The sequence below is a fragment of the Oculina patagonica genome, chromosome 11 (genome assembly GCF_052425735.1).
Source record: "Oculina patagonica isolate OP01 chromosome 11, crgOcupat, whole genome shotgun sequence".
Lineage (NCBI taxonomy): Eukaryota > Metazoa > Cnidaria > Anthozoa > Scleractinia > Oculinidae > Oculina > Oculina patagonica.
In genome coordinates this window covers 21,750,706-21,774,428 of record NC_135768.1, presented here as the reverse complement: position 1 = coordinate 21,774,428, position 23,723 = coordinate 21,750,706, and the positions used below count along the sequence as shown (strand labels likewise).

General features: G+C 39.9%; 5 protein-coding genes and 1 pseudogene across 6 annotated transcripts in view; 1 reads left to right on the top strand and 5 right to left on the bottom strand.

Annotated features, from left to right (window-relative positions):
• Positions 1–1,493, bottom strand: part of LOC144630738 (uncharacterized) — a 2,466-nt gene extending 973 nt beyond the window's left edge. Inside the window, exons 1-3 of the mRNA XM_078489112.1 lie at positions 900–1,493; positions 521–784; positions 209–358 (exon numbers count right to left, since the gene is read on the bottom strand). Coding sequence (XP_078345238.1) covers positions 209–358; positions 521–784; positions 900–1,416 — 931 coding nt within the window. The 5' untranslated portion in view covers positions 1,417–1,493. The remainder of the gene's footprint in view (positions 1–208; positions 359–520; positions 785–899) is intronic.
• Positions 1–23,723, top strand: part of LOC144630691 (malonate--CoA ligase ACSF3, mitochondrial-like) — a 165,645-nt gene that overhangs the window by 22,096 nt on the left and 119,826 nt on the right. The gene's annotated exons all lie outside the window — the stretch shown is intronic.
• LOC144630669 (polyubiquitin-A-like) overlaps positions 1–23,723 on the bottom strand; it is a 115,543-nt pseudogene that overhangs the window by 5,432 nt on the left and 86,388 nt on the right. The gene's annotated exons all lie outside the window — the stretch shown is intronic.
• Positions 1–23,723, bottom strand: part of LOC144630677 (uncharacterized) — a 37,269-nt gene that overhangs the window by 12,685 nt on the left and 861 nt on the right. The window contains exons 2-3 of the mRNA XM_078489047.1: positions 20,346–21,570; positions 19,331–19,876 (exon numbers count right to left, since the gene is read on the bottom strand). Coding sequence (XP_078345173.1) covers positions 19,331–19,876; positions 20,346–21,564 — 1,765 coding nt within the window. The 5' untranslated portion in view covers positions 21,565–21,570. The remainder of the gene's footprint in view (positions 1–19,330; positions 19,877–20,345; positions 21,571–23,723) is intronic.
• LOC144630716 (polyubiquitin-B-like) lies at positions 9,213–10,267 on the bottom strand. Its single transcript, XM_078489094.1, is given in 2 exon segments — positions 9,213–9,616; positions 9,619–10,267. Coding segments are annotated over 2 exon segments (780 nt in total). The 5' UTR covers positions 10,183–10,267; the 3' UTR covers positions 9,213–9,400.
• Positions 13,481–14,947, bottom strand: LOC144630929 (uncharacterized). Its single transcript, XM_078489287.1, has 2 exons — positions 14,720–14,947; positions 13,481–14,500 (listed from the first exon to the last, which is right to left on the bottom strand). The coding sequence occupies exons 1-2, from the start codon at positions 14,945–14,947 to the stop codon at positions 13,481–13,483; spliced, it is 1,248 nt and encodes a 415-aa protein (XP_078345413.1).

Below are 23,723 nucleotides of genomic sequence, written 5' to 3'. Positions count from 1 at the left end.
ACGGTGTAGCACCTTACTCGACAGGCAATCAAATGCGTGAACCTGTCCTTCTGTAAAGACAGTTTGGCGGACTTTGCCGTCCCATACCCTCGATGCGACAGATTACTTTGGCTGGGCATTCTAAATTATTTCACCCTCGGTGTGGGGGACGACTGAATGGTACCTTGAACAACGTCAAAACGTCTACAAACAAAACATTTTAACTAACCTTCAGATGCTTGAGAGCTGCCAGCTGTGGAACGGAGCCCATCTATGGATTGATGCACCTCGTCGAGCTTATCCTTGATCTCTTGGGCTTCATCCCGAACTAGGCTTTGGAATTTTTGGGCTGTGGTTTTCAGTTCACCTTCAAGTTGATCTTTGATGTCCTGGGCTTCATCCAAAACTAAGCATTGAACGTTTTGAGTCAGTTCTCCTAGGCCTTCAAGCTGACCTTTGATGTCCTGAGCTTCCTCCAGAACTAGGCCTTGAGCGCGTTGAGTTGCGGTTTTCAGTTCCTCTCCAAGCTGATCTTTGATACCTTTGGCTTCCTCTTGAACTGCATTCTCTACGAATTGTCCTGTCTCTTCTATTACATGTACTGTTCCTTCGAGCCCCTCCTGGACATCTATTAAACGTTTTTCTAATCGTTCTATCCCTTCTTGAGTTGAGGTTTTAAATTTCTCTATGGATTGCTTAACGTCTGTGTCGTTTTCATACCACTTCAGCAATTCCTGAACATTTCTTTCATCCTCAGCTGTGAGAGGATCCTTTAAAAAGTTATCAATGGCCTTCTGCCATTCATGTTTAATTCTGGTAATATCTAATTCTAATATTTAAAAATATTAAATTCTAACAACTAATATTTAATTCTGGTAATATCTAATTCTAAATAAAGTATTCACTTCACTTCACTTCATGTTTCTTTGTAGGGCTGATTTGCCCCGCAATTCTAACAAGTGCCTTGGTAACATTTTGCCAAAGGGATGGAAACTCATCGTCTGCCAACTCCATGTTTTGGTTTACGTGACCATACACTGAGTTGCGGTAATATTTAATTCTGGCTAAATCTGCACCTAAACGGTGGTCTGTGGTTGTTGGTAAAACATCCCAGCCCATGGTAGGAGGGGTTAGGTTACATATTGTCCTCAACAACTTGAAGAGCAATGTAACATCACAATCTTCAGACTTGCCGTACACCCCTGGGGAAGGGTTCAGACAGTCCCACTGTGGCTTGGTGAGCTTTGCTGCTTTTAACTGCTTCTCTGTGGCTGGATTTTTTAGTATTGTGGGAAGGTTTCTTGGTGGACAAATCTGATCAAAAACCTCTCTCAACAGTGTGGTTCCTCCACTTATTAAAAGCCGTGCCAGACGTTGAAAATTTCCTTTTGCTCTTGTGGAACGAAGCACTTCGTCTGGGTCTGGGGCGACAGCCATTTCACAAGTCAGAGTACGGTGAAAATCTGGTATCACCGGAGTTAGAAAACAATTCCACTTTCTATAGCATAAACGGAGACGCCATCATTACACGTCTGTATATCATTACACGTCTGTATATAAATAAACAGTGGTGTTAATTTGCCGTATTGGGAGCAGATTGTGAGACACCCTAACAACGGTTAGTCCGAGAAAACAGCGCCACTATCGGTATGATTTTAGTTTAACTCAATGTTTATACAGGAGCATCAGATTTAGCATGGCATTGTAGCTTAAATGGAGTCCTGATACAAAATAAAGCTAACAATAGGCAACATAGATGCGCACAATGCGCACTATACACTCGCAATGGTTCTCAGAAAAGCTACTCCCGCCTTTATATAATTTGATTTTAATACTAGCAGTAACCAAAAATTTAATAGTGGAATACATGCAATACAATGATAAAGCCGAGTACGTCGCGACATAGTTTGCTGCGGACTGACACCGCTCTATTTCGTCGGTAAATTCACAATTTGTATACCAATGTAAATTATTTCTATTTACATTTAAACTGCACGCAAGATAGTTTCATTTTCGAAGACTGAGAAAAATACTTTTTTCTTAGAAAACAGTGTTCCTAGGTGGAAGCAAGTACTTGCAGTCTCAAGAGTAGCTCTATCTCTGTGCAATTGTTTCTAGTTTCAGCAGTTTACATGTAACTGTAAATAGATGGCTTTCTGCAGAAATTTACATACCGTGAAAGATAAATTATTAAAGTTTTCACGGTTTCCTGATTCACGCTATGAGTAATTTAGAACGAGGAATATGGCGTTCGGGTCGAGTGTCTTGTATGTATAAAGAAGGCAATAATATCCCAATATAACAACGATGTGGAATGCTTAGGTAAATTTATGGGATAGATCACTGGGTTAGCAAACCATATTCATGATATTGTAACAACATCAAACCACAGTGAAAGGAAAGATTACGTGACGCATTAAAGGAATGATCTAGTACTGTAAACTTGGAGAAACAAAATTTACCCCCTGAAACAGTTGGTTTAGTAATATTAAACAGGTTATGCTTGAATAAGTGTCTCCTACAAAAACGTTACATTCCTTTGGTAAGGGCAAAGCGATCGCAGAGTGCCACGCGATTTTCGGGGAACACAATTATAACACTTTTTAGTTTAATACGCTTCTAAATTGATACTCTTTCACAAAACTAATAAAGAATGAATCATTATCTACAATTGTAGACACTAGCTGAAGTCGGTAACTATTCAAAGGCTGCCTCAAGGCTCCCTTGATTTGTTTTTGGTTATAATTATGCGAATTTAAGCGAGGTCTTATCTTTGTTGACTGATTTCGTTTGACAACTCACAATCCAACAGAAATAGAAACACTATAATAATAGAAATGCGAGATAATGGTAAATGTAACGAAAGGATATATATCAAAGTTTCTCACCTTAATTGATCTGTCTTGTTATGCACCAGTCATTTGAAACCCCCGCCTCCCCCCCCCCTCGGGCATGAGCGGGGCATTCACTTTTTTGGCAAGTGAAAGCAAGTGAAGTCCCCGGCCCCCGGGAGAAAAGTTGAATGGTGAACTCCCCCGCCCCTTTATATGATCCACACACATGGTAATTCATGTAGAAAACTTGTTATAGCCAAGCACAACAAGGGATGACAGTAAGGGATGAAAAAAACGTTGGTAGCCGTAAAATGAACACATTGATTTCAGAGCAGCTAGGAATACATTTGCAAAGGCTCCCCGATGGACAAGGAAGAAGACGACTATTTGAAATTTCCAACTCAACTTTATATGGAAATGCAGGATGATATTACAATATGCTCTGTGTTGTTTGAACAGCTGGCTCTCTGTTATTAATGGATCTCTAACTTAAACTATCATAAATGAATGTCTCCAGCGTCTTTAATGCGCTATTATTGTGAAACTAACATTTAACGTGAAAGGAATTTCTCAAATCTTGCGGACAGTTTTTAGTTGTATTTCACTCAGTATTAGTAATTTATTCATCTTGAGCAAGTGGACATAAATAATGTCTGCGAAATTACCATGCGGCGCGAAAATGCAAACCGCTGACCATGGAGTGAGCGCCCCGCTTATTCCCCCGGTCCGGGATGCGAAGACCGTGATTTCTGGCGCATCCCCCGCATAGTGGGGGACCAAAATGGAGTGAATCTGAAGTGAAAGCCCCGCTTTTGCCCCGCTCATGCCCGAGGGGGGGGGGGGTAGGGGATTTCAAATGACTGGATTTTACATATCTTTCCTTCGCGACTGTAGTGCGAAAAGCGGAAGTGATCCGGGGTTGTGAAGGCTCACGGGAAAGCAGTCACGGTAACACAAGGCAGGGACAACCTCGTTTTCAGGGACCCTCTTTTGGGAACGAGCTTCGGGCGGGGAGGGTAGGGCAATCGTGATCCTCTCCTTATATCAACGTAAATACTAGTCTGTTCCAGGCGTTCGGCTTGTTTGGGAGCGGTGTCACAGTGATATGTGTATCACCGTACACATATCACTAGTGATGTGTGTATCCCTTCCAAAATGGCGGCCAGTGATATGCGTATCCCATACCCCCACCCTTCTTATACCTTAATTTTTTTATTCTATGTTGGTATCACAGTATTTTTAACATAAGGGGAGGATTTTTTGTTTACAAAATACAGATTTGAATATTGGCTTATTTTGCGTGTCACAATCATGCTGTAAACAAGGGTGGAATAGCCAAATAATATTTTCGCTCGCCAAGGCAGTGTAGACAGTGCGTGACGGGTGAAACAGTCACGCTTGCGTCTGGCGGTCAGACTGTATTTGATACTACGTTACTACGCTACTACTGTCCGATCGCACCAAAATTTATTTTCGTTCTTACCACTTTACTACGCTACTAGGGTCAAATCGCACCAACATTTATTTTCGTTTTACCACTTTACTTCGCAACTACGAGTAGTAGAACCGTAGTTTAAAAAATTTACTTCATAAAACTTGCCTCTCATGACTTCATCAGTCGCCAGCGTGTAAAATAGGGATACACAAAACACTGAAGGCTGAGCAATTATTATTCAGCCTTCGGTGTTTTGTGTATCCCTACCGGGGATACACATATCACTAGCTAGTGGTATGTGTACGGGGATACACATATCACTGTGACAGCGGCTCAAAAACTGGGATTAGCGTGAAGGATGACGAGTGGAAAAAATGGCGAGGGTTTCGGGACGAGGGAGCCTTATCCTTATTTTTCGTTCGCCGTTTTTCGCGCTGCTCGCCAACTAACCGAACTGATGGTTACTATTAGTTAGCTAAGTTACCGTGCGTAATCGTTCGCCTTAATGCGACAGATATCATCCTGATGAACATACCCGTTCATTTCCTACTACTGAAAAGCGTTTTTTTTTTCCTCGGCTCGCCCGAGGTTTTTCGCTCTACCCCATGCCCCAACTAACGAGAGCCTTGAATAGGCTGCAGTAAAAACCACCTGTCTTTGCAGTTTTTAGTGCAGAATGCAATATTGTGATGGTTTGTTGGGGCTGTCCTCCGCTAAACCCCTAAATCCCTAAAGCGCTATGGTGTAAACTTTAATAGTCAATTAATTAATTAATATCAATTAATTAATAATTCCTGTGGAGGGGGTGGGGGTGGTGAGCACCTGACCGTACGCCTCAGGTAAAACGCGGAGCATATCTACGTTACTTTTTATGAGGATTTCAAAGGTATATATTTGTTTCAGAAAACCCTTTGCTCTCCTTGTGGTACTGTTCTTTCTAGAGCAAAGAACTTTGTGCCTAACGCATGCGCAGATTAGTCTACGTTATATTCTCAGGAACATTGCGTGTATCGCGTGTTCTGCGGTAGGTTTCATGCAGGCTTTGTGGAGCCAAGTTAAAACCGCAAACTAATTAAATTAGATTTTGAGACTTTAACAGCGCTTTCGAAATTAAGTATGCAAAAACTTGCACCGGGATTTTCGGCGCGAAACTCCTAATAACAAGGGAACAAATATCCCAGCTGTACCGCGCTTTAAAAAAGCCTTTCGAAAGAGGTGTTTTTTTATTTGATTTGTTCTTTACTTTTTGTAAAACGTCTTTCCAGCAGTTAAAACCATAACTTTATTAAATTAGAGTGAAATAGTTGGCTTTATTATTAAACAAACAAGTGTTGCGTTACATAAGTTAAGGAGAAAAGCAAATGTATCATGTTACATTCGTTTACACTGAAGCGGGAAGAGTATCACTTTTGCTGTTTCAACGTCTAAGAAATTTTTCTGTTTTTTAGCCGACAAAAATGAAAACTTTTCCCAAGTGCGACCCATACCTAACTGAAAATCAAACCAACGAAAGTTAAATGTGATGTTCAATGCGGTAGGATTCTTGTAGACTCTTGCTACTTAATAAAAGTAGACTCAGTAGAAAAACAAAAGAATCATGTTACATAAGTTTGCACGAAAAGTAAAAGTATCACGTCTGCTGCTTAAAAAGTCTCAAATTAACGAAAGTTAGCATAAAACACAACGGTTCAAATGGTTTAAACTTTCTTTTCAAAAAAAAATCGACTCTAATTGTGTCAACTGGTCGGCCGCGTGTGTGACTTTTCAATAAGGGAAATCTTTCTCCCGGATGAAGGTTGTCGCGTGATTTAGTTGTCACGTTTGGTCTTTCAACATCTTACACGTACACATGAAACAGTGTTTCAGACTGATAGGTGAACTTATTTGACTTATTCTCAAGCGAAATTACCCTGGAAAATTATTATCATGCTGTCCTTTGATTGGCCATATTGCATTATGTACTGTCCTTTGAGTAACTGAGTTGGCTATAGTTTAAACCCTTGAATAGGGTGTTATTTTGGGTTTTGGGCCTTAAAATTTGGATTTGGATTGTTCCAATTAGGACTTTCAGTTAAAATGCACAAACTGTCCAATTTAAGAAAAATTGGACAGTTTTGTCTCAGCCAATCAAATCCAGGAAAAATCAACATTTGGCAGATATTAGCCAATAAGCACAAAGCATAGCGTCAGCTCTGTAAACTTGTCGCATTGTTAGTCGACAATGGCGGAATTTTATAAGGCAGATTTGCTACGTTTTTACCATTCCTTCATTATCAGCAATAGTAACGAAAATGTGAAATGTTCTACATTGTCAGAAGAGGTGCTAGCTTTGCTAAGAAGCAAAATCCAAGACCAAAACACCTCCAAGAGGGTGTTTGGCTGGACGTAAGTGCAGCGAAGCGAAGCAAGGAAACTGGAACATATCGCTCTCGCCACGAGCTAGATGTAACAGGAAGCTACTGAGTAGCTTGAAACTGGTGGTGAATGTTTAACCACTCTTTCGGCTAACAAGAAAGCCTAAGGCTTTTAGACGTACCAAGTAGCGTTTATATTTCCTTGTTGCTATTCAACAAGAAGTGCGTTATGTTGAAGCGTGACATGCGATATACGATACTCGGCCGTCAGTATTAAAGTTCAATGGCACTTTGATCGCTTTTGAAGACTTTGAAGGTAGAGATATCCGAGCTGTTTTCGTTCTACTTTTAAAACTCGTAAAATATAACGTGACTGTTTCATTTATATCTCTTACTGGTCATTTGTAACTGAGCAGCAATTCTATTTTGCACTGTGGTCTAAGCGATGATTTATTGTTGAGTTAAACACATGGAAAACGCGTATAACGCACGTAATTTTAATCCCTCAAGTGCAAGTAATTTAAAACATTTCCTCCGTCCCATTCCCCTTCCCCATTGAGGCAATTTCAAGTAGGTGATGAAAGATGACCAGTTTTAAACCAATCAACATACGTGACCTTCAATGCCCTACCGACAAAAAGAAACGAAGGTAGATTATGAACCGGGGGACAACAGACCCCCACCCGGTTAATTATTTGTCGTTTTTTGCTAAAATTCGAAAAAAAGAAAGCGATGAATATGAACGAGATAATGGAAAGGAGGATGTCAGATTCAAGAAGTTGAAAAGCTCGTTCCGACACTTGGTTTACAACTTTCATCGATTGATGCAGTGTTTTCTCTCACTTTGTAGTAAGCTTCGCAAACTCAGGTAAAATAAATTGCACTGTTTTGTTAATTTTTTTTTTTGTGTGTAGACAATGCTTTGAGTGAGTTGCATATGCTGTGTTATGGTCATCATTACTGAAGATCTAGACTTTTCCTGTTCTGAACATAAGTTTATTGTTTACGCTGGATTGACTGATTACAAATTAAGGTATATAATTAATATGTTACAGAAGTACATGCTTTTCCAAGTTGATAAAATAAGTTTCAAAAAGTAATAACGCTGAATGTACATATAATTCCAACCGTAAATGAAATAATAAAATTCAACTCTAAATGTAATATTAAACTTCACAAAACAGGTTTTCTTAAGAAATACTTGTACAAGACGTTACTTTAAGTGTAATAAAACCAGATTGATTGCAAGGCTGGTACAAAGGCAGTAGGCCAAAATTTATTGCCGATAAGGAAAATAACGGCTGTTATTTTCTTAGATTATAGTACTGGCCCTGGAGAAGACTAGCTCTGCTAGTTGAAATATTGGCCAATAAACTTTGCCCTTAACACTTGGGGACATGTCGCAGGGACATGTTGCAGCAACATGTAGCAGCGACAAAATCATGTGTTGTTCACACTGAGGGGACATGTAGCAGGGACGATTTTGCGGCAGTTTTGTCCCTGCGACATATTGCACGGAGTTCAACTCGTTGAACTTCGTGCAACATGTTGCAGGGGCAAAATGTTGCAAGAATTCGTGTTGCACGCGCCAAAAATTATCAGCACACACGAGTGGACATGTCGCTGCGACATGTCCCCGCTACATTTTCTTGCGTGTGTACACATTGTGATTTTGTCGCTGCTACATGTCCCCGCTACACGTCCCTGCTTCATGTCCTCTCAGTGTGAACAAGACATGAATTTGTCGCTGCTTCATGTCGCTGCGACGCGTCCTTGCGTCTTGACCCCACGTGTGCGGAGACCTTAAAGAACCACGTCATGGGCAAGGCATCTTGAAAAAAAAATGGCATTTTTTTTTAAGTTTGTCGTTCGTAATCCGTCTTAATCTTTGTCAGTCAAAACCATCCTTGGTTTTTTCGCGTTTTTATTACAGAATACTACTTTGTTGTTTTTCTTTGATAGAAAACTATTATTTTGAGGTTTCCTTCAACTTTAAAGTAATCAAAAAATGACTTGAAATACCGTAACATAGCTTTAACTTCCGTTACACCAGCCTTGCAATCAATCTAATTTGATTAACACTTAAAGTGACTTCTGGTCGAATTCACTTTTGTGTGTTAATTCCGTAACAAGTTACTGTCTTCCTTATTTTTATTCAGTGCTTAACATTCACAACTACATACACGAAGTGCAGGAAATCAATCTTATTACCTGCCTTGAGTTAAAACTAATTATGGTATATTTTATATTCGCTTTCAAGGACCAAAGGTATGGAACTCACTTGGAAAAGATATTAAAAGTCGGCCGCTTAAAAAAAATTAAAGAAAATCTAAGAAAAGAATTGCTGTTCAAATATTAATGTTGCTTTGGTTTTTGCTTTCCCTAACGTAACGGGTTATTTGCTTTTTCTATGATTAATTTGCTGTTTTAAGCTTGATTCGTTAATCGTTATTAAGACTTCATTCATACAGTGCAATTGTTGTTCTTTTCCTCTTGATTTGATAAAATTTATTTGATTAATTTCTTTTTTCGGTTAGATATGAGTGCATATTCGTGTTTTGTTGTTTTTTTTGGTGGTAGTGGTAGTGGTAGTGGTGGTGGTGGTGGGGGGGGGGGGGGGGGTCCGACCCTAATATTCTAATTTATTTTACGTCATTCCTAACGCCCAAAGAGGAAATGTTGTTGGTCAAAAGTTATTCCCACTTTCTCTTAAGTTTTCTTTTTTACGATCCTGATAGACGTTTTACGTTTTTACTTCGAAAGTTCTCAATTTTCAGTCGCCTTCGTTGCAGATATGTTTAGGGTTGTTTCGTTCTCTTGATCTGGTAATCCTCTAAAATGCAGTCATCGTAAAATTCTTGGCCAGCAAAAATGAGATGTTGTTTGTCAGGTGGGATCCCTTGGTGGTTCTCTATTTTCTTTTTCACATTCCTGATGGAAGGTTCTGGTTCCACCTCCAAACTGATCTTCTTCCCAGTCGGCATCATTTAGAAGATTTGTACGCTCTCTCTCAAACCTTTAGACTCAAGTAAAGGGTTGATGCGTTGTGAATATTGTAGTCATTCAGAGTGAAACCATCATCAAGTGTCCTCCCAGCCAAGGCGAGTTGCTGCTGATCAACCGGTATTCCTACTTCATCCATTATTTTCCTCTTCACATTTTGGATACTATCTTCTGGTAGAACGTCTAATGTGATTACGGTGTTTCCAGTTTCCGTTTTCACGAAAAGTTGCCTGTGATCACCACGCTGTCTTATGACCAAATGTAGGGTAGAGTCTTTCCGAATGTTGTAGTAATTCAAAGTGTGGTCATCGTTGAGTGTAATTTCATTAAGTGTGAGATCGTGCTGGTCGACTGGTATTCCTACCTCGTCCATTATTTTTCTCTTCACGTTCTGGATAGTATCTTCTGGTACAACTTCTAATGTGATCACAGTCTTTCCAGTCAGCGTCTTCACAAGAAGTTGCATGTTATCACGCTGTCTTACAGTGAAGCGTACGATGGGTTTGTTCTGAAGGTTGTAGTAATTCACTGTGTAGTCACCTTGGTCGATCGGTATTCCTAACTCGCCCATAATCATTTTATTCACATTTGCGATGGAATCACCTGCTGCAACCTCTGTGATCAGAGTCTTCCCAGTTGGAGTCGTCACGCAGATTGTCAAGTCTCGTGTAACATGATCTGAAAGAAAACAAATTCCCTAAGCATGTAATAACGTACAGATGGAATGAGAGATTTTTATTTTCAGTTTCCTCGAGTTGCGAATTTTTAATGAAATACTTGTATTTATTTTGGTTAGTCATACAATACAGTGCCATAGATGGGAAGGGGGATTTACAATGTTACAACACAGTTCGTCACCGATAAGAAAACAGACGCATAAAAAATAACCTCAGTTTAATATTTTAATGTGGGAGGCACGGTGGCCTAATGGCGAGTGCGCCGGACTCCGGATTCAGTGGTCTGGGTTCGAGACCTGGCGGAGGTACTGCGGTTGTGGATGTGGATGATCTTTATTTAAAAACACGGTCCAATCATCAGCTAATAACAAATTACAACATATAATACTTACTTAATAATAATAAGCTATATAAAGAAAAAACATAAAAAAAAATATATAAAAAGCTTCTTTTCACGAATGCCGTGCCCTAGAGTACTTGCTCAAGTAGGTCTTTAAATTGCTCAGGAGACTCTGCTTGTCTTACGTTGATAGGAAGACTGTTCCATAAGATGGCGCCACTATAGATAAAGCTATTTTTGTAATAGTTAGTGCGTGGTAATGGAACGTTGAGTTTGTTTTCAGAGTCCCTTAGGTTGTACGCAGTTTCTCGTTTTTCAAATTTAGAGAATATACAGTCTGGAGCCAACCCGTGCAGAGACCTGTAAACCATCGTGGTTCTTTGAATTTGCTGCTGGTGAGCTTGATTTGTCCATCTTAGAATGTCATACTTCATCACCAGCATGCGCGTCATAGTTTGAGAAGGTCAAACACGGGCTGCTCTATTTTGTAGCTTGTTTTGCAAAGTAATCCCACAGTTTCCCCAAACAGTATTGCAGTAGTCGAAATTAAATGCGATTGTATTAAAACTCTATATGTTTTATGTGAGGTTGCTTCAGGGACAAGTTGCCTTGCTCGTTTTAATGCCCCAATCCCTTTGTTAGTTTCTCGATGTGACTACTCCAACCAAGTTTTTCATCGATTTACAGCTAATTCGAAAAAGGTTGTCGGAAAAATTCACAAAATGTGCACGCGACAAGACCGAAAGGTGGTCTGGGTATTCACTTGAATTTTGCATATTGGCCTAGAGAAAATGTAAAGATTTGTATTTTTGCACGTGAAGATTTCGTTTTTTCCTCTCAGGAGGCTTCTTTTCTGTAGCTTTACTTTTTTTCTATCCCATGTCTTTGAGTTTTGAAAATTCTTCTTAAATTCGTCTTGGATAAAAGTACCTTGTTTCCACATGTCTCAAGAGAAAACAAAAACGTGCAAATTTGCGTTTGTCGTGTCGCCATCTTATTAGCATTCAGCATGTGCAGTAGCTCTCTACTTCTACCCATACTTCCTTTCGGTCTTGTCGCGTGCACTTTTGTGCTTTTTTCCGACAACCTTTCTCGAATTAGCTGTATACTCCAAGTGATTTTACAGAAGTGACCTGGAACCTGTAAGATTACTTAGCCTACCTAGATCCAATAAGTTCAAACCTTGTAAACACACCCTTTATTTTAGCTTTTACTGCTAATAGCTCAAAAATGAGTTCGTTACCCCAATTTTTTATTATTAAATTTTGATCAGCACGACAAGGTGCAACTTTTCGCCAAGTTTAAACAAAATTTGTACATTGGGTTCAGAGCCACCTAAAAATTTCATAAATTTAAGGTGGCTCTGAGTCCCACATACAGATTTTGCTTTTCAACGTTTGCAGAAAGTTGCATCTTCTGCTGTTAATTACAATCCAATAATAAAAAAGTGGCACACCGAACTGGTTTTTGAGTTATAGGCACTTAAAGCTAAAATAGAGGATGTTTTTTACAGGTTATACCGTTGCCATACTAACTTGCAATGACAAGAAAATAATCGCAACTTTTTCACCAATGATTGGGCATCAGTTTGATGCTGTAATTACTGCGTCATCATCATCATCATCACTTTGTTTACCCTCGGATTTGAAGAGTAGCTTATACAGCTAATATCTCCGAGCATTTCACAGTACACAGCACAATGGGCAAAGACCAGACCACAACACCGGGAACTCCATGCCCTACTCTTTACGATAAGCGTGTGGGTTCTTTTACGTCCCCTGCTGACCATAACACTGAAGATGCAGGAGACGGGGCCTACGGTTTATCGTCCTTATCCGAGAAGACTAGAATATCTAACCATTTACAGATGTTATTGCAAAGGCAGCATATTCTCCTCAGTTATTTTAAGACCCTGAGTGTTGGTCCGGTCTGGGACTCGAACCCGAGACCTCCCGCACTGTAGTCCGTCGCTCTACCAACTGAGCTAACCGGTCGGCGGTTAGCTCAACTGAAAGAAAGTCCTAGTATTGATCCGTCAACGTTGATGTGCTGAAAACGACAGGAAACTATTTTGAGCCACCTTAATTCAGGCCTGATTATCCGAATTATTTCATTTTCAGATTTTAGAGATCATACTCGTCCACTCTTTAAGAATCTATCTATTTTACCAATTGATGATTTGAACAATGAAGCCATAGCTTTATTTGTTTTTAAATATTTTACGCAAGCACTTCCAGCAACATTCAGCCATTTTTTCAAGTCAAATGATCATTTCCATAGCCATAATACAAGATCATCTTCAAAAATCCACAAAGAACAGGCACGTACAAACTATAAGAAATATTCTATTAAATTTAAAGGATGTGAAATTTGGAACAACCTTCCTATATTTATCAAAAACGCTACATCATTTGTTATTTTTAAGAAAAATATTAGAAAATATTATCTTGATTTACTACCTTAATTTATCTATATAGCCTTTGTAGGTATATAAGTATAATAGTTTTACAAGCCGTTTACATGTTGATTATATATTAATTGTTTTACACCCTTAAACATATAAAGGGCTCTCCTTGTTAAGCCCACAAGGGTTTGTCGAGAGTTCCACCCAGGTGTATAAATGGGTACCGGCGAATTTAATGCTGGGGGTAACCCTGCGATGGACTAGCATCCCATCCAGGGGGCAGTAGAAATACTCCTAGCCGCTTAATGCTAAAGAAACCGGGATGAGCTCTGGCCTGATAACCTACTTGGCTCGACAGCAGGCTTTTCGTTTACCTTGGTATTTAAATGAAAGATTAAAAATTCATTAGTTACCTTCGTTTCGGTCCAAACATATGTTAATGAAGAGGATTTCTTCATTCATGAAGGACTAAAACACGGAAACTGAAAATAAAGTTCAATCTCCTTGGTGTAAAAGTGAAGCTAGTTCTCTTACTCATACCTGACCCCTGTCGACAATCTCTATCCGAAGTCGTCTTGTGCTTGGCCTCCATTACAAGGCAAAGTTTAAGGGTTGATTCGTTCATGATGTTATACTCCTCTAAAGTCCGGTCATTTTGAAGTTCCTTTTCATTGAATGTGAGACACTGTTGGTCAATAGGTATACCATCTTTGGCTTGAACTTTGCATTTTATTTCCCGGATAGAAGTTTCCTGTTCGACTTCCAAAATGATCCTCTCTCCAGTCGCCGTCTCTACAAACAAGATTCTCTTGACATCGCAAAGTTGAAGGGTTGATTCATTTGTGATATGGTACTTCTTCAAAGTGTAGTAATCTTCGAGTCTCTTACCAATAAAGAAGAATTGTTGTTGGTCAGGTGGGATCCCTTCTTTATATTGAACTTTATTTTTTACGTCCTCGATGGTATTTTCTGGTTTGACTTCCAGAGTAATTGTCTTTCCACTCAGCATTTTTACGAAGATTTGCTTGGCGGCAAGTCCAAGTCGAAGGGTTGATTCATTCGTGATATGGTAATCCCTCAGAGTGCGGTCATCCTCAAGTGCCTCACCCGTGAACACGAGATGCTGTTGGTCAGGCGGGATCCCTGCTTCGTGTTGAATTGTTTCTTTCACATTCCTTATAGAAGTTTTCGGTTCGACTTCCAAACTGATCTTCTTGCCAGTCGGCAGCATTACGAAGATTTGCTTGACAGAAAGGCGAGGTCTTACAACCAAGTGCAGGGGTGATTCTCTCTGAATATTGTAGTCACTCAGGGTAAGGTCATCTTTAAGTTCTCTTCCAGCTGACATCAGACTTTGGCAGTTCGGATGTATTCCTTCCTTGTTTAGAATCAACTGTTTAACATACTTTATAGTATCGCTTGGCTTTACCTCTAAAGTGATCTTCTTTCCACTCAGCATTTTTACGAATATTTGCTCAGCGGTAAGGTCAAGGGTCGATTCATTCGTGATATGGTAATCCCTCAAAGTGCGGTCATCTTCAAGTACCTCACCCCTGAACGCCAGATGTTGTTGGTCAGGCGGGATCCCTGCCTTGTGTTGAATGATATCTTTTACATTTCTGATGGAAGTTTTCGGTTCCACTTCCAGACTGATCTTCTCCCCAATCGGGAGCTTAATGAAGATTTGCTTGACAGAAAAGCCAAGTTGAAGAACCAAGTGTAGGGTCGACTCTCTCTGAATGTCGTAATCTCTCAGAGTGCGGTCATTTTCGAGTTTTTTCCCACCTGATATCAGACGTTGACAGTCTGGATGTATTCCTTCCTCGTTTAAAATTAACTGTTTAACGTACTTTATAGTATCGCTTGGTTCAACCTCTAAGGTGATCTTCCTCCCAGTCAGCGTCTTGACGAAGATTTTCATGCAACTCCAAAACTCCAAGTTGGCTGGGCGTTGGGCAGCAACTGAAAACTAAAGTATAGTATACAATAAAACATTCTCATGAATATTAATCATACCAATGTCATAAAAATCACATGACAATTTTGTAACAGTTTTTCAGCAAATTGCTTGAACTACAAGGGATAATATTATAATAAACATCTGAACAAGTACAATTTTCTATTCTGTGAACTGAGCACTGGCGAGTTACGTCATATAGAAACTTTCCTTCCCACGTATAACTCCATTTATTATTCAACACATGCGCGCGCTGCCCATATATGGTCAAAATGTTAACGTTATCTGTCATCCGTACATAACAGATATCCTGCGATATACGTAGGTTGCGAAGATTCGTCCGAAGTTATGTAAAGCGCTGCATAATTACAGTTTTTCTATCTGCAAAATGTGTTTCGTTGACAATTTGTTGAATAATAAAACAGTTATCCTGCTCAATCTTGCGGAATATCGTCTGATTTTAGCCAAGTATCAGGCGATATTCCGCGCGATTTCGCAGGATAATTGTTAATTATATGACGCAAGTGTTTTACTGGAAAACAGACCACTGAATACAATTCATACAAAATTACATCTGGGACCGTAGTGGCGTATTTTCCATATCCTCACTAGTGAGAATATCGATGACGTCATTTCCCGCCATTGCACGGCTGGCAAACTTTGCCAAACGCCGGTTGAAAGATGGCGAGTGATAAAGAATTGAAATGCATTGAAGCTGACTTAAAATCGTTCACTAAGGAGCAGTAAAATACAAATATGAAGGAGACTTCACATGACTCAAAACAATTCAAAACAAGGAGTTCTTGCAAAAAGTAGACGATATGTTAAAAATTCCAGCCGCCAAAGTGCAAGTGTTTGCTTATTAAAGGTTTGTTCTTTTAGTTTGACACTTGTGTTTCGTTTCCTCAGAAATGAAACGGTATTGTTTTCGATCCGATGTGAAGTATTTGCACGGTGGGAGCTACTATCCAATCATAACAACGCTCGTAACCACAACGTCAACACGTTTTAGCAAAACGTCAAAATGTTGTCAGTACAATTTTAGGTAAAGTCGGTATTATTTGTCACTAATTGTATTGACCAGGTAATAGAGTTTGCTCACCAACTCTGAGGTTTCCACTTGCGGCTCATGTCCTGTGGGGCTTTCTCTTGTAATGCGTCGTGGAGATTGGACTGAAAGAAAGCAAATTCTTCTGCGAAATCTACACTATGCTAGTCAGTAGTGCTTTGATTTTAGAATAAAACAATTATGTGTCTTCTACCGCCTTACGTTTTTCTATCTGAAAAAAAGTTGGCTTGTGCAACTTTCGCCACCGAACTTGAACCTGCTGAAAGTTTTACGAGATTGATGACGATAGTTTTCGCTCGTTTAGCCGTCGCATCAGGGTTGCAATAGAGGGAGTAACAAACACTCTTGAGATTACAGTGGAACCCCGCCTTACGTCCACCTCGTTAATACGGTCACCTCATTATAACGGTCACTTTTTTTCCAGCAAAACGCCCATAAAATTTCTTATAATAAAGCCCCGTCAATGCGGCCACCCCGTTGATAAGGCCAACGGCCACATTCTAAAATCCCAACCTGTATAATCCTTATACCTTATTATAGGAAATTAACGCTTGTGTTTATTAAGGTATTGGAAATTAACGCGACTTAAATTAACGCGAAGCGAAGGAAAAATTACTTTGAAATAAAGGAAATTAACGCGACAAAGGGGCTTAAATTTCAAAATAAAGGAAATTAACGCGACCAAACAAAGAAGCGGAACTTGTAGAGACAACAGGAACAAATTTATTGAAACGCACTGTTAAAAAGTAACAAAATCCAAAACCTAAACGAGTCTCACTAAGTGACTTCGAGCGTTCTTTTCAGCGCCAACGATACTTTTCAAAACTTTAACTGTTAACAACTGAACACAAATGTTTGCGAAAATGTTGTCCCTAAACGTAGGGGTTCAACAAAGAAAGTTCGCTATCGCGGGCGTTGTTAACGACACTAAGAGCGTGGTTGTCCAGTGGAGTGATGCAACGAGTCAGGCAATTTAATTTTGAAAAAGAGAACAGAGGAAGTCTCGTAATCTATCGAGAAAGATTACGTTGGTTACTCTGTTAAAAACCATCTTGGCCGAAATCCAAGAAGCAGATGTGTATGTTTCTGATGGCGATAGTGACGAAGAAGCCGAAACATTGTAAACGATTTACAAAACCATTCGCGAAATAAAAATCTACTGTTGCCTAGTTGTCAAAATGTTTGGAGTGTATTAAAAATTTGGGACAAAAATAATGGAAATTAACGTCGTGGAAATTAACGCTGTACTAAATTAAGGGCGCAGAAATTAACGCTCACAGAAATTAACGCGAATTTGAAAAATAATTTGACCAACTGCTATTTATTTAAGACACTTGTAACTTGTCATATCATTGACTTCTGTGGTATTTTGGTTAGCTAATCACTAAATGTACCGTTTACATTTCGATACATTTCATTTTTTTAATCCAGTTATGTTCAGTTTTCCATCGTGTTGTTTGTGCTTACTCAATTTTTATTTGTTTTTAATTACTGCATATCTGCAGCTGGGATCTTGAAAAGTTGTTCTAATAAAAGTGCAATTGTGATACGTATTTGCCAAGACGTCACCTAAAGTACATATAGACCAGGTATGAAATTTGACCCTACCCCGTTAATACGGCCAAATTTCCATGGCCCGTTGGTGGCTGAATTAACGGGGTTCTACTGTACATTAATTTTTTCCAGGTCTCCTGTTAGCCGTTTCGCCTAATTCTCATCCCTCCATTCCTGTCTACTCATGTTCTCGTTTGATATAATCTTTAAAAAAAACTAAAAATTTTCTAAGGTATAAAAGTACAACAAGCTCTCAAATTTACCTGCTCTGTGCAAGAAATACTCCCGACAATTTCTGTATTCCTCCTCCGAAATCGTTGTCGTGAGTGTCACCATCGTGAGACCAAGCTCCTTAAGAACGTCCTCTGTCACAAGAAATTTTTGCGCCATTTCGTTCAAGTAGCCTGAACGGTAGTCCTTCCACAAGTCTTCAAGTCTCTCCAGAGAGGTACTTTCCACTGTGATTATCAAGCTCCCTGGTCGCGCGTCTACAATCAACACTTTTCTTCTTTTCTCCAAGTAATAAACAAAACCATTTAGGTCTTCAGGCTGAGCTGTCTCATATCTTTGCAAGTACTTTGACGCAGCGAGATCCAAAAATTTTTGTGCCATGGGGCAAGTTGTCTCTGCCTTTCGCTTACGTGATGTGATAGGTAGTGCTCTTGTCTCCCCGACTTCCCCTGTGTATTCCTGTAAGGTTTCCACCGTCTCTAAAGATTCTTCTTGTATACCAGGTCCTGAGATGACCTTGCAATCGATCCGAAGTCGAAGACGAGCTGTTGGAAAATTATATGTCTTTAAAAGATAAAAAAGACAAGCAACTTAAAACTAAAACCCATGAAAAACTATGCAACCCTAAACGCTTTCTGTTGCTAGATTCATCCTGAGATACATCTCACCAAATAGTCACGACCCGTTTCTCATTAAATTTAACACGAATGCCCGCGTGTTGTACCGTATTTTCTCAGTTCGTTGCCGGAGGATTTTATTCAAGTCTCGAATCTTGTCGACCCGGCGTTTATATAGTCAAGCCGTTTAGCACCAGGGGCCTTACTGCTGTACTGTGGAGGCGCGGTGACCTAACGGGTTAGTATGCTGGACTCCGGATTGAGCGGTCTGGATTCTAGCCCTAGCGGGGCCATTGTTTTTTGTTCTTAGGCAAGAAACTTTACTGTCATAGTGCCCTTCTCTTGACGCCATGGAGTCTACAGGAATCCAACCACAGCTCACGCAATGGACACGATGTTCGTGAGAGTTTCAGTATATAACGTAGACTAATCTGCGCATGCGTTTAGTGCGAAGTACTTTGTTTCTAGAAAGAACAGTACCACAAGAAGAGCATAGAATTTTCTGAAACACATATATACCTTTGTTCTCTTTATATAAAAGTAGAAATTGCCTAGGGAGCACGGCCAGGTGTTCCCTATTCCTTCCTGATTATTCATAGGAATAATTGATTAAATAATATTGATTGATTAATTAATTAATTAATTAATTAATTGGCTATTAATGTTTACACCGTAGCGGGTTACAGTGTAAGCGAACGACGGCCCAAACAAACCATCACAAAATTGCATTCTCCACTTAAAAGGAGTAAAAATTATCTGAGTTCCACCACTGTCAATAAGCATCGTTCTTCTACGGTCCTCTACTCTCATTCTCATTTGAGTTCCAATAGTATAATTTCTTAACTTTTTAAGTGTAACACACTCTCTTAAATTTACCTTCACTCTGAATGAAATATTGTCGACCGGCTGTGTATTCCTCCTCCAGAATCGTTGTCGTCAATTTCACTGCGATCAGTCCAAACTCTCTCAGGACTTCTTTTGTCACAAGAAATTTTTGAGCCATTTCATTCAAGTGTCCTGAAGCGTAGTCTTTCCATAGTTCTTCAAGTATCTCCAAAGAACTACATTCAAGAGTGATTATCAAACTCCCTTCCTGGGCATTCACAAAAAGCACACTGCGAACGTCCCTCAGATACTGTAGATAACCATTTAACTCCTCCGGGTTCGATGGGTCAACAGCTTGAAAGTACTTGTATGCAATGAAATTCAAAACTCCTTGTGTGGGGGGAAGGCCTGCATATGCGGCATTTTCTTCAAAACCTGCCATAGGTGATGCCTGTTGTTGATAGGATGTTATTGGCATTACTGTCGCGCTTTGGACACTTGTTTGTGGTTCCTGTGAGGTTGTTACTATCTCTGGAGCTCCTCCTGTGGCACCAGCGCCTGAGATGGCCTCACAATCCATTCGTACTCGAATTTGAACTATTGGAAGACAATTATATAACACCGAAAATAATTAAAACTAAAAAACCTAATTCTAGCTGAGGAAGATCATTTAAAAAGGAGTGTAATAAGCTAAACAGCCGCATTTTCTATTCTTTTACATATGGTAACAAAAGAAACCCACTCAGACACTAAGCGAATGAACTGGATCACAAGGCTTTTCATTGAATTTACCCGGTTGACATAGGGTGAAGCACCATACGAGATAGGCTAGCCATAACATGTGTGACCCTGTAATTTTGCAAAGCCAGTTTACTACAGTTTAGTTTAACTGCATAACCGTCATATAACCTTGTTTGCAGCCGTTCCCTTGCGCTGACCAATCCAAATCATTTCCTCCTTGTAATTGGAAGAATGACTGCGTGACAAGTCATGAACTGCCACAATAGGGTACTTTTTAAACAACACGGTCCAAACGTCTAAAAACAAAAAATACATTTTAACTGACCTCCAGATGTTTGAGAGCTGCCAGCTGTGGAACGGAGCCCATCTATGGATTGATGCACCTCATCAAGCTTATACTTGATGTCTTGGGCTTCATCCCGAACTAGGCATTGGACGTTTTGAGCTGTGGTTTTCAGTTCCCCTCCAAGCTGATCTTTGATGTCTTGGGCTTCATCCCGAACTAGGCATTGGACGTTTTGAGCTGTGGTTTCTAGTTCCCCTCCAAGCTGATGTTTGATGTCTTGGGCTTCTTGTCGAAGTAGGCATTGGACGTTTTGAGTTGTGCTTTTCATTCCCCCTGCAAGCTGATGTTTGATGTCTTGGGCTTCTTCTCGAAATAGGTATTGGACGTTTTGTGTTGTGGTTTTTATTTCCCCTCCAAGCTGATCTTTAATGTCTTGGGCTTCTTCTCGAACTGCTTTCTCCAGGCACTGAACCGTGCTTTGAGATGTACTTTTCAATTCCCCTTTTAGCTGATCTTTGGTATCTACCATAACATCTTTTATTTCCTTTTGTTCGCTTTGGACACCTTTTAAACTTGTCTCCAAACGTTCCATCCCTTCTTTAGTTGAGGTCTTAAACTTCTCTAGGGATTGCTTAACGTCTGTGTCGTTTACATACCACCTCAGTAGTTCTTGCGTATTTCTTTCATCCTCAGGTGTGAGAGGATCCTTTAAAAAGTTATCAATGGCCTCCTGCCATTCAGTCTTCTTTGCAGGGCTGATTTGTCCTGCAACTGCCAGCAGAGCTTCTCTGATTTCTTGGCAGAGCTGTGGGAACTCGTCATCTGTTATCTCCATGTTTTGCCTCACGTGGCCGTACACTGAGTTGCGGTAACATTTAATTCTCGCTAAATTTGCTTCTAAACTGTGGTCTGTTATTGGTGGTAGATCATGCCAGCCTGTGGCAGGAGGGATGAGGTTGCATATCGTGCTCAGCAACCTGAAGAGTAATGTGACATCAAACTCTTCAGACTTGCCGTACACCCCTGGAGAAGGGTACAAGCAGTCCCACTGTGGCTTGGTAAGCTTTGCTGCTTTGAGTTGTTTCTCTGTGGCTGGATTTTTTAGTATTGTGGGAAGACTAGTTGGTGGGCAAATCTGATCAAAAACTTCCCTCAGTAGTGCAGTTCCTCCACTTATTAACAGTCGCGACACACGTTGAAAATTTGCTTTTCCAGTTGTTGAACGAAGCACTTCATCTGGGTCTGGGACAGCGGCCATTTCAACCTGAGAATCAGATATCACCAGAGCTCGATATGGGAATGGATTACTTTCACTTCATGATTCAAATTGCAAAGCAATTCCACCTTCTATAGTATAAATGTTGGAGCCATCATCACACGTCTGTAAATAAATAGACAGTGTTCTCAATGGTTTGGTATTGTAAGTGAACAACACTGTGTTAAGTACCCTTCCGTATTGGGAGCAGCGTTGCGTGACACCCTGACAACGACTTCTCCAAGTAAACAGTGCCACCATCGGTATTATTTTTTTTACTCTGTTTTAGAAAACATACAATTGTTCTCTCTTGACACAACTGGGGGGGGGGGGGTATTGGGACGGTTGTGTACAAACTACACCCCCTTGTCAGTGACCTATTTTGGCTCGATTTATATTTTGGACGGATGATCCGTCTGGACAAGGCAAGGCAATCTTTTTTTGTTCATCTGCTTATCCGTCTGTGTATAAATGCGGGCAAATAGACGGAATATCCATCGGTAAGTTCGCCTTGGTTTACGAACTACGCAGATAATTCGTCTGGACGGATAATCTGTCAGCAGTAAATATTGAGCCAAAATTAATGAAATAAAAATACCGACAGCATAAGCATATGGCAACAAAATCAAAGGCTCTTCGAGCAACCTCATGGTAATTTGGTAATTCGATGAAGTGCCGACCCTCGCATTTTTTTTTTCTAAATAAGTGTCCAATAAAGTAATGCAATCTCATTTCATTTGCGTTCGAATGTTTATTTTTTCACATGAGTTGCGTCATTGATAGTTCGTGCTCTCAGGTGTCGTAGCACTATTCAGTTTTCACCACAAAAATATTTACCGGTTAGTGTATTACCTTTGAACCTTTTTAGCATTAAGTAAATTTGTTTTGTGAATATCTATACTTTTCTGTCAGCACGTATAGCGTTATTTTTGAGCAGCAGATAGAATTTGAGAGAAAGATACGCCCGAGCACTTCGTGTTTCTGCTCGACTCAAAAAGATGAAAAACAGATGACGTGACACGAGGTGACGTGACGCGACACAAAAACGTGCTGTGGATGTGGTGTTAACTACAACACGTCACATGGCGAGCGTAATAATTTTTTAACCGTAACTACATGTAACTCATAGCTGCTATCAGCAATGTCACAATTTCACTTAATTTGCCTTTCAATGTTTTCTTGCGTGAATGGGTCATTGATAGTTTTTCTTTTTCAAATAAGCGTTCAATAATGTGCCTTTGAATGTTATATTTTTCCACGGGAATTGTGTCATTGATGGTTCGTGCTCTCAGGCTTCGTAGCGCGAATTCTATTTCATCACAAAAATATTTAAGTGTAACCTTTGATCCTTTTTAGTATTAGGTAAATTTGTTTTGTGAATATGTTAACTTTTCTGTCAGCACGTATAGCGTTATTTTGAGCAGCGAATAAAACTTGAGAGAAAGATGCGCGTTTCTGCACGACTCAAAAAGATGAAAAACGGATGACGTGACACGAAGACAATGTCACGCGAAACAAAAACGTGCAGCATGAATGTTGTGTTTACTAAAATGCGTCACATGGTAAGGGTATCTGCATGCAGCTTATAGCTTCTATCGGTAATGTCACAATCTCACTTCATTTGCGTTTGAATGTTTTCTTACGTGAATGGGTCATTGATAGCGTATGCTCTACGGCTTCGTAAAGCGAATTCTATTCTCATTTATCACCAGAGGATAAGTGTAATTTATCCTATTTCGATTTGTCTTGTAAAAGTTCAGCCTCGTTCCCTGAAAGAGTCAGACCCTGGGAACGAGGTTGTAGGATAATTTGTTTTTGATTGACATGTGCTGAATGGCGTTTTAAAGAACCTTCCTGTCAGCACGTTCACGGTTAAATGCATGAATTAATTGCGGTTTAATATCAGAATGGAGTGAACGAGTGACGGAAACACGTCACTTCAAGTTCGCGAATCATCACTACACTTCATTACCATTCGGTAATGACGTTCAGATTAAAAATAGTCTGGTGTCAGTTTCAAGGGCACACTCCAATAAAATTTCGTTTCTTTGATAACAAACTACAGCTCTACGTGTTGTATGGGTCTCCGAATTCGAACGAAATCGAACTTGTTATTAATAATCGAATATATCGTTTAAAGACCGAAAAACAATCTAGCTCAA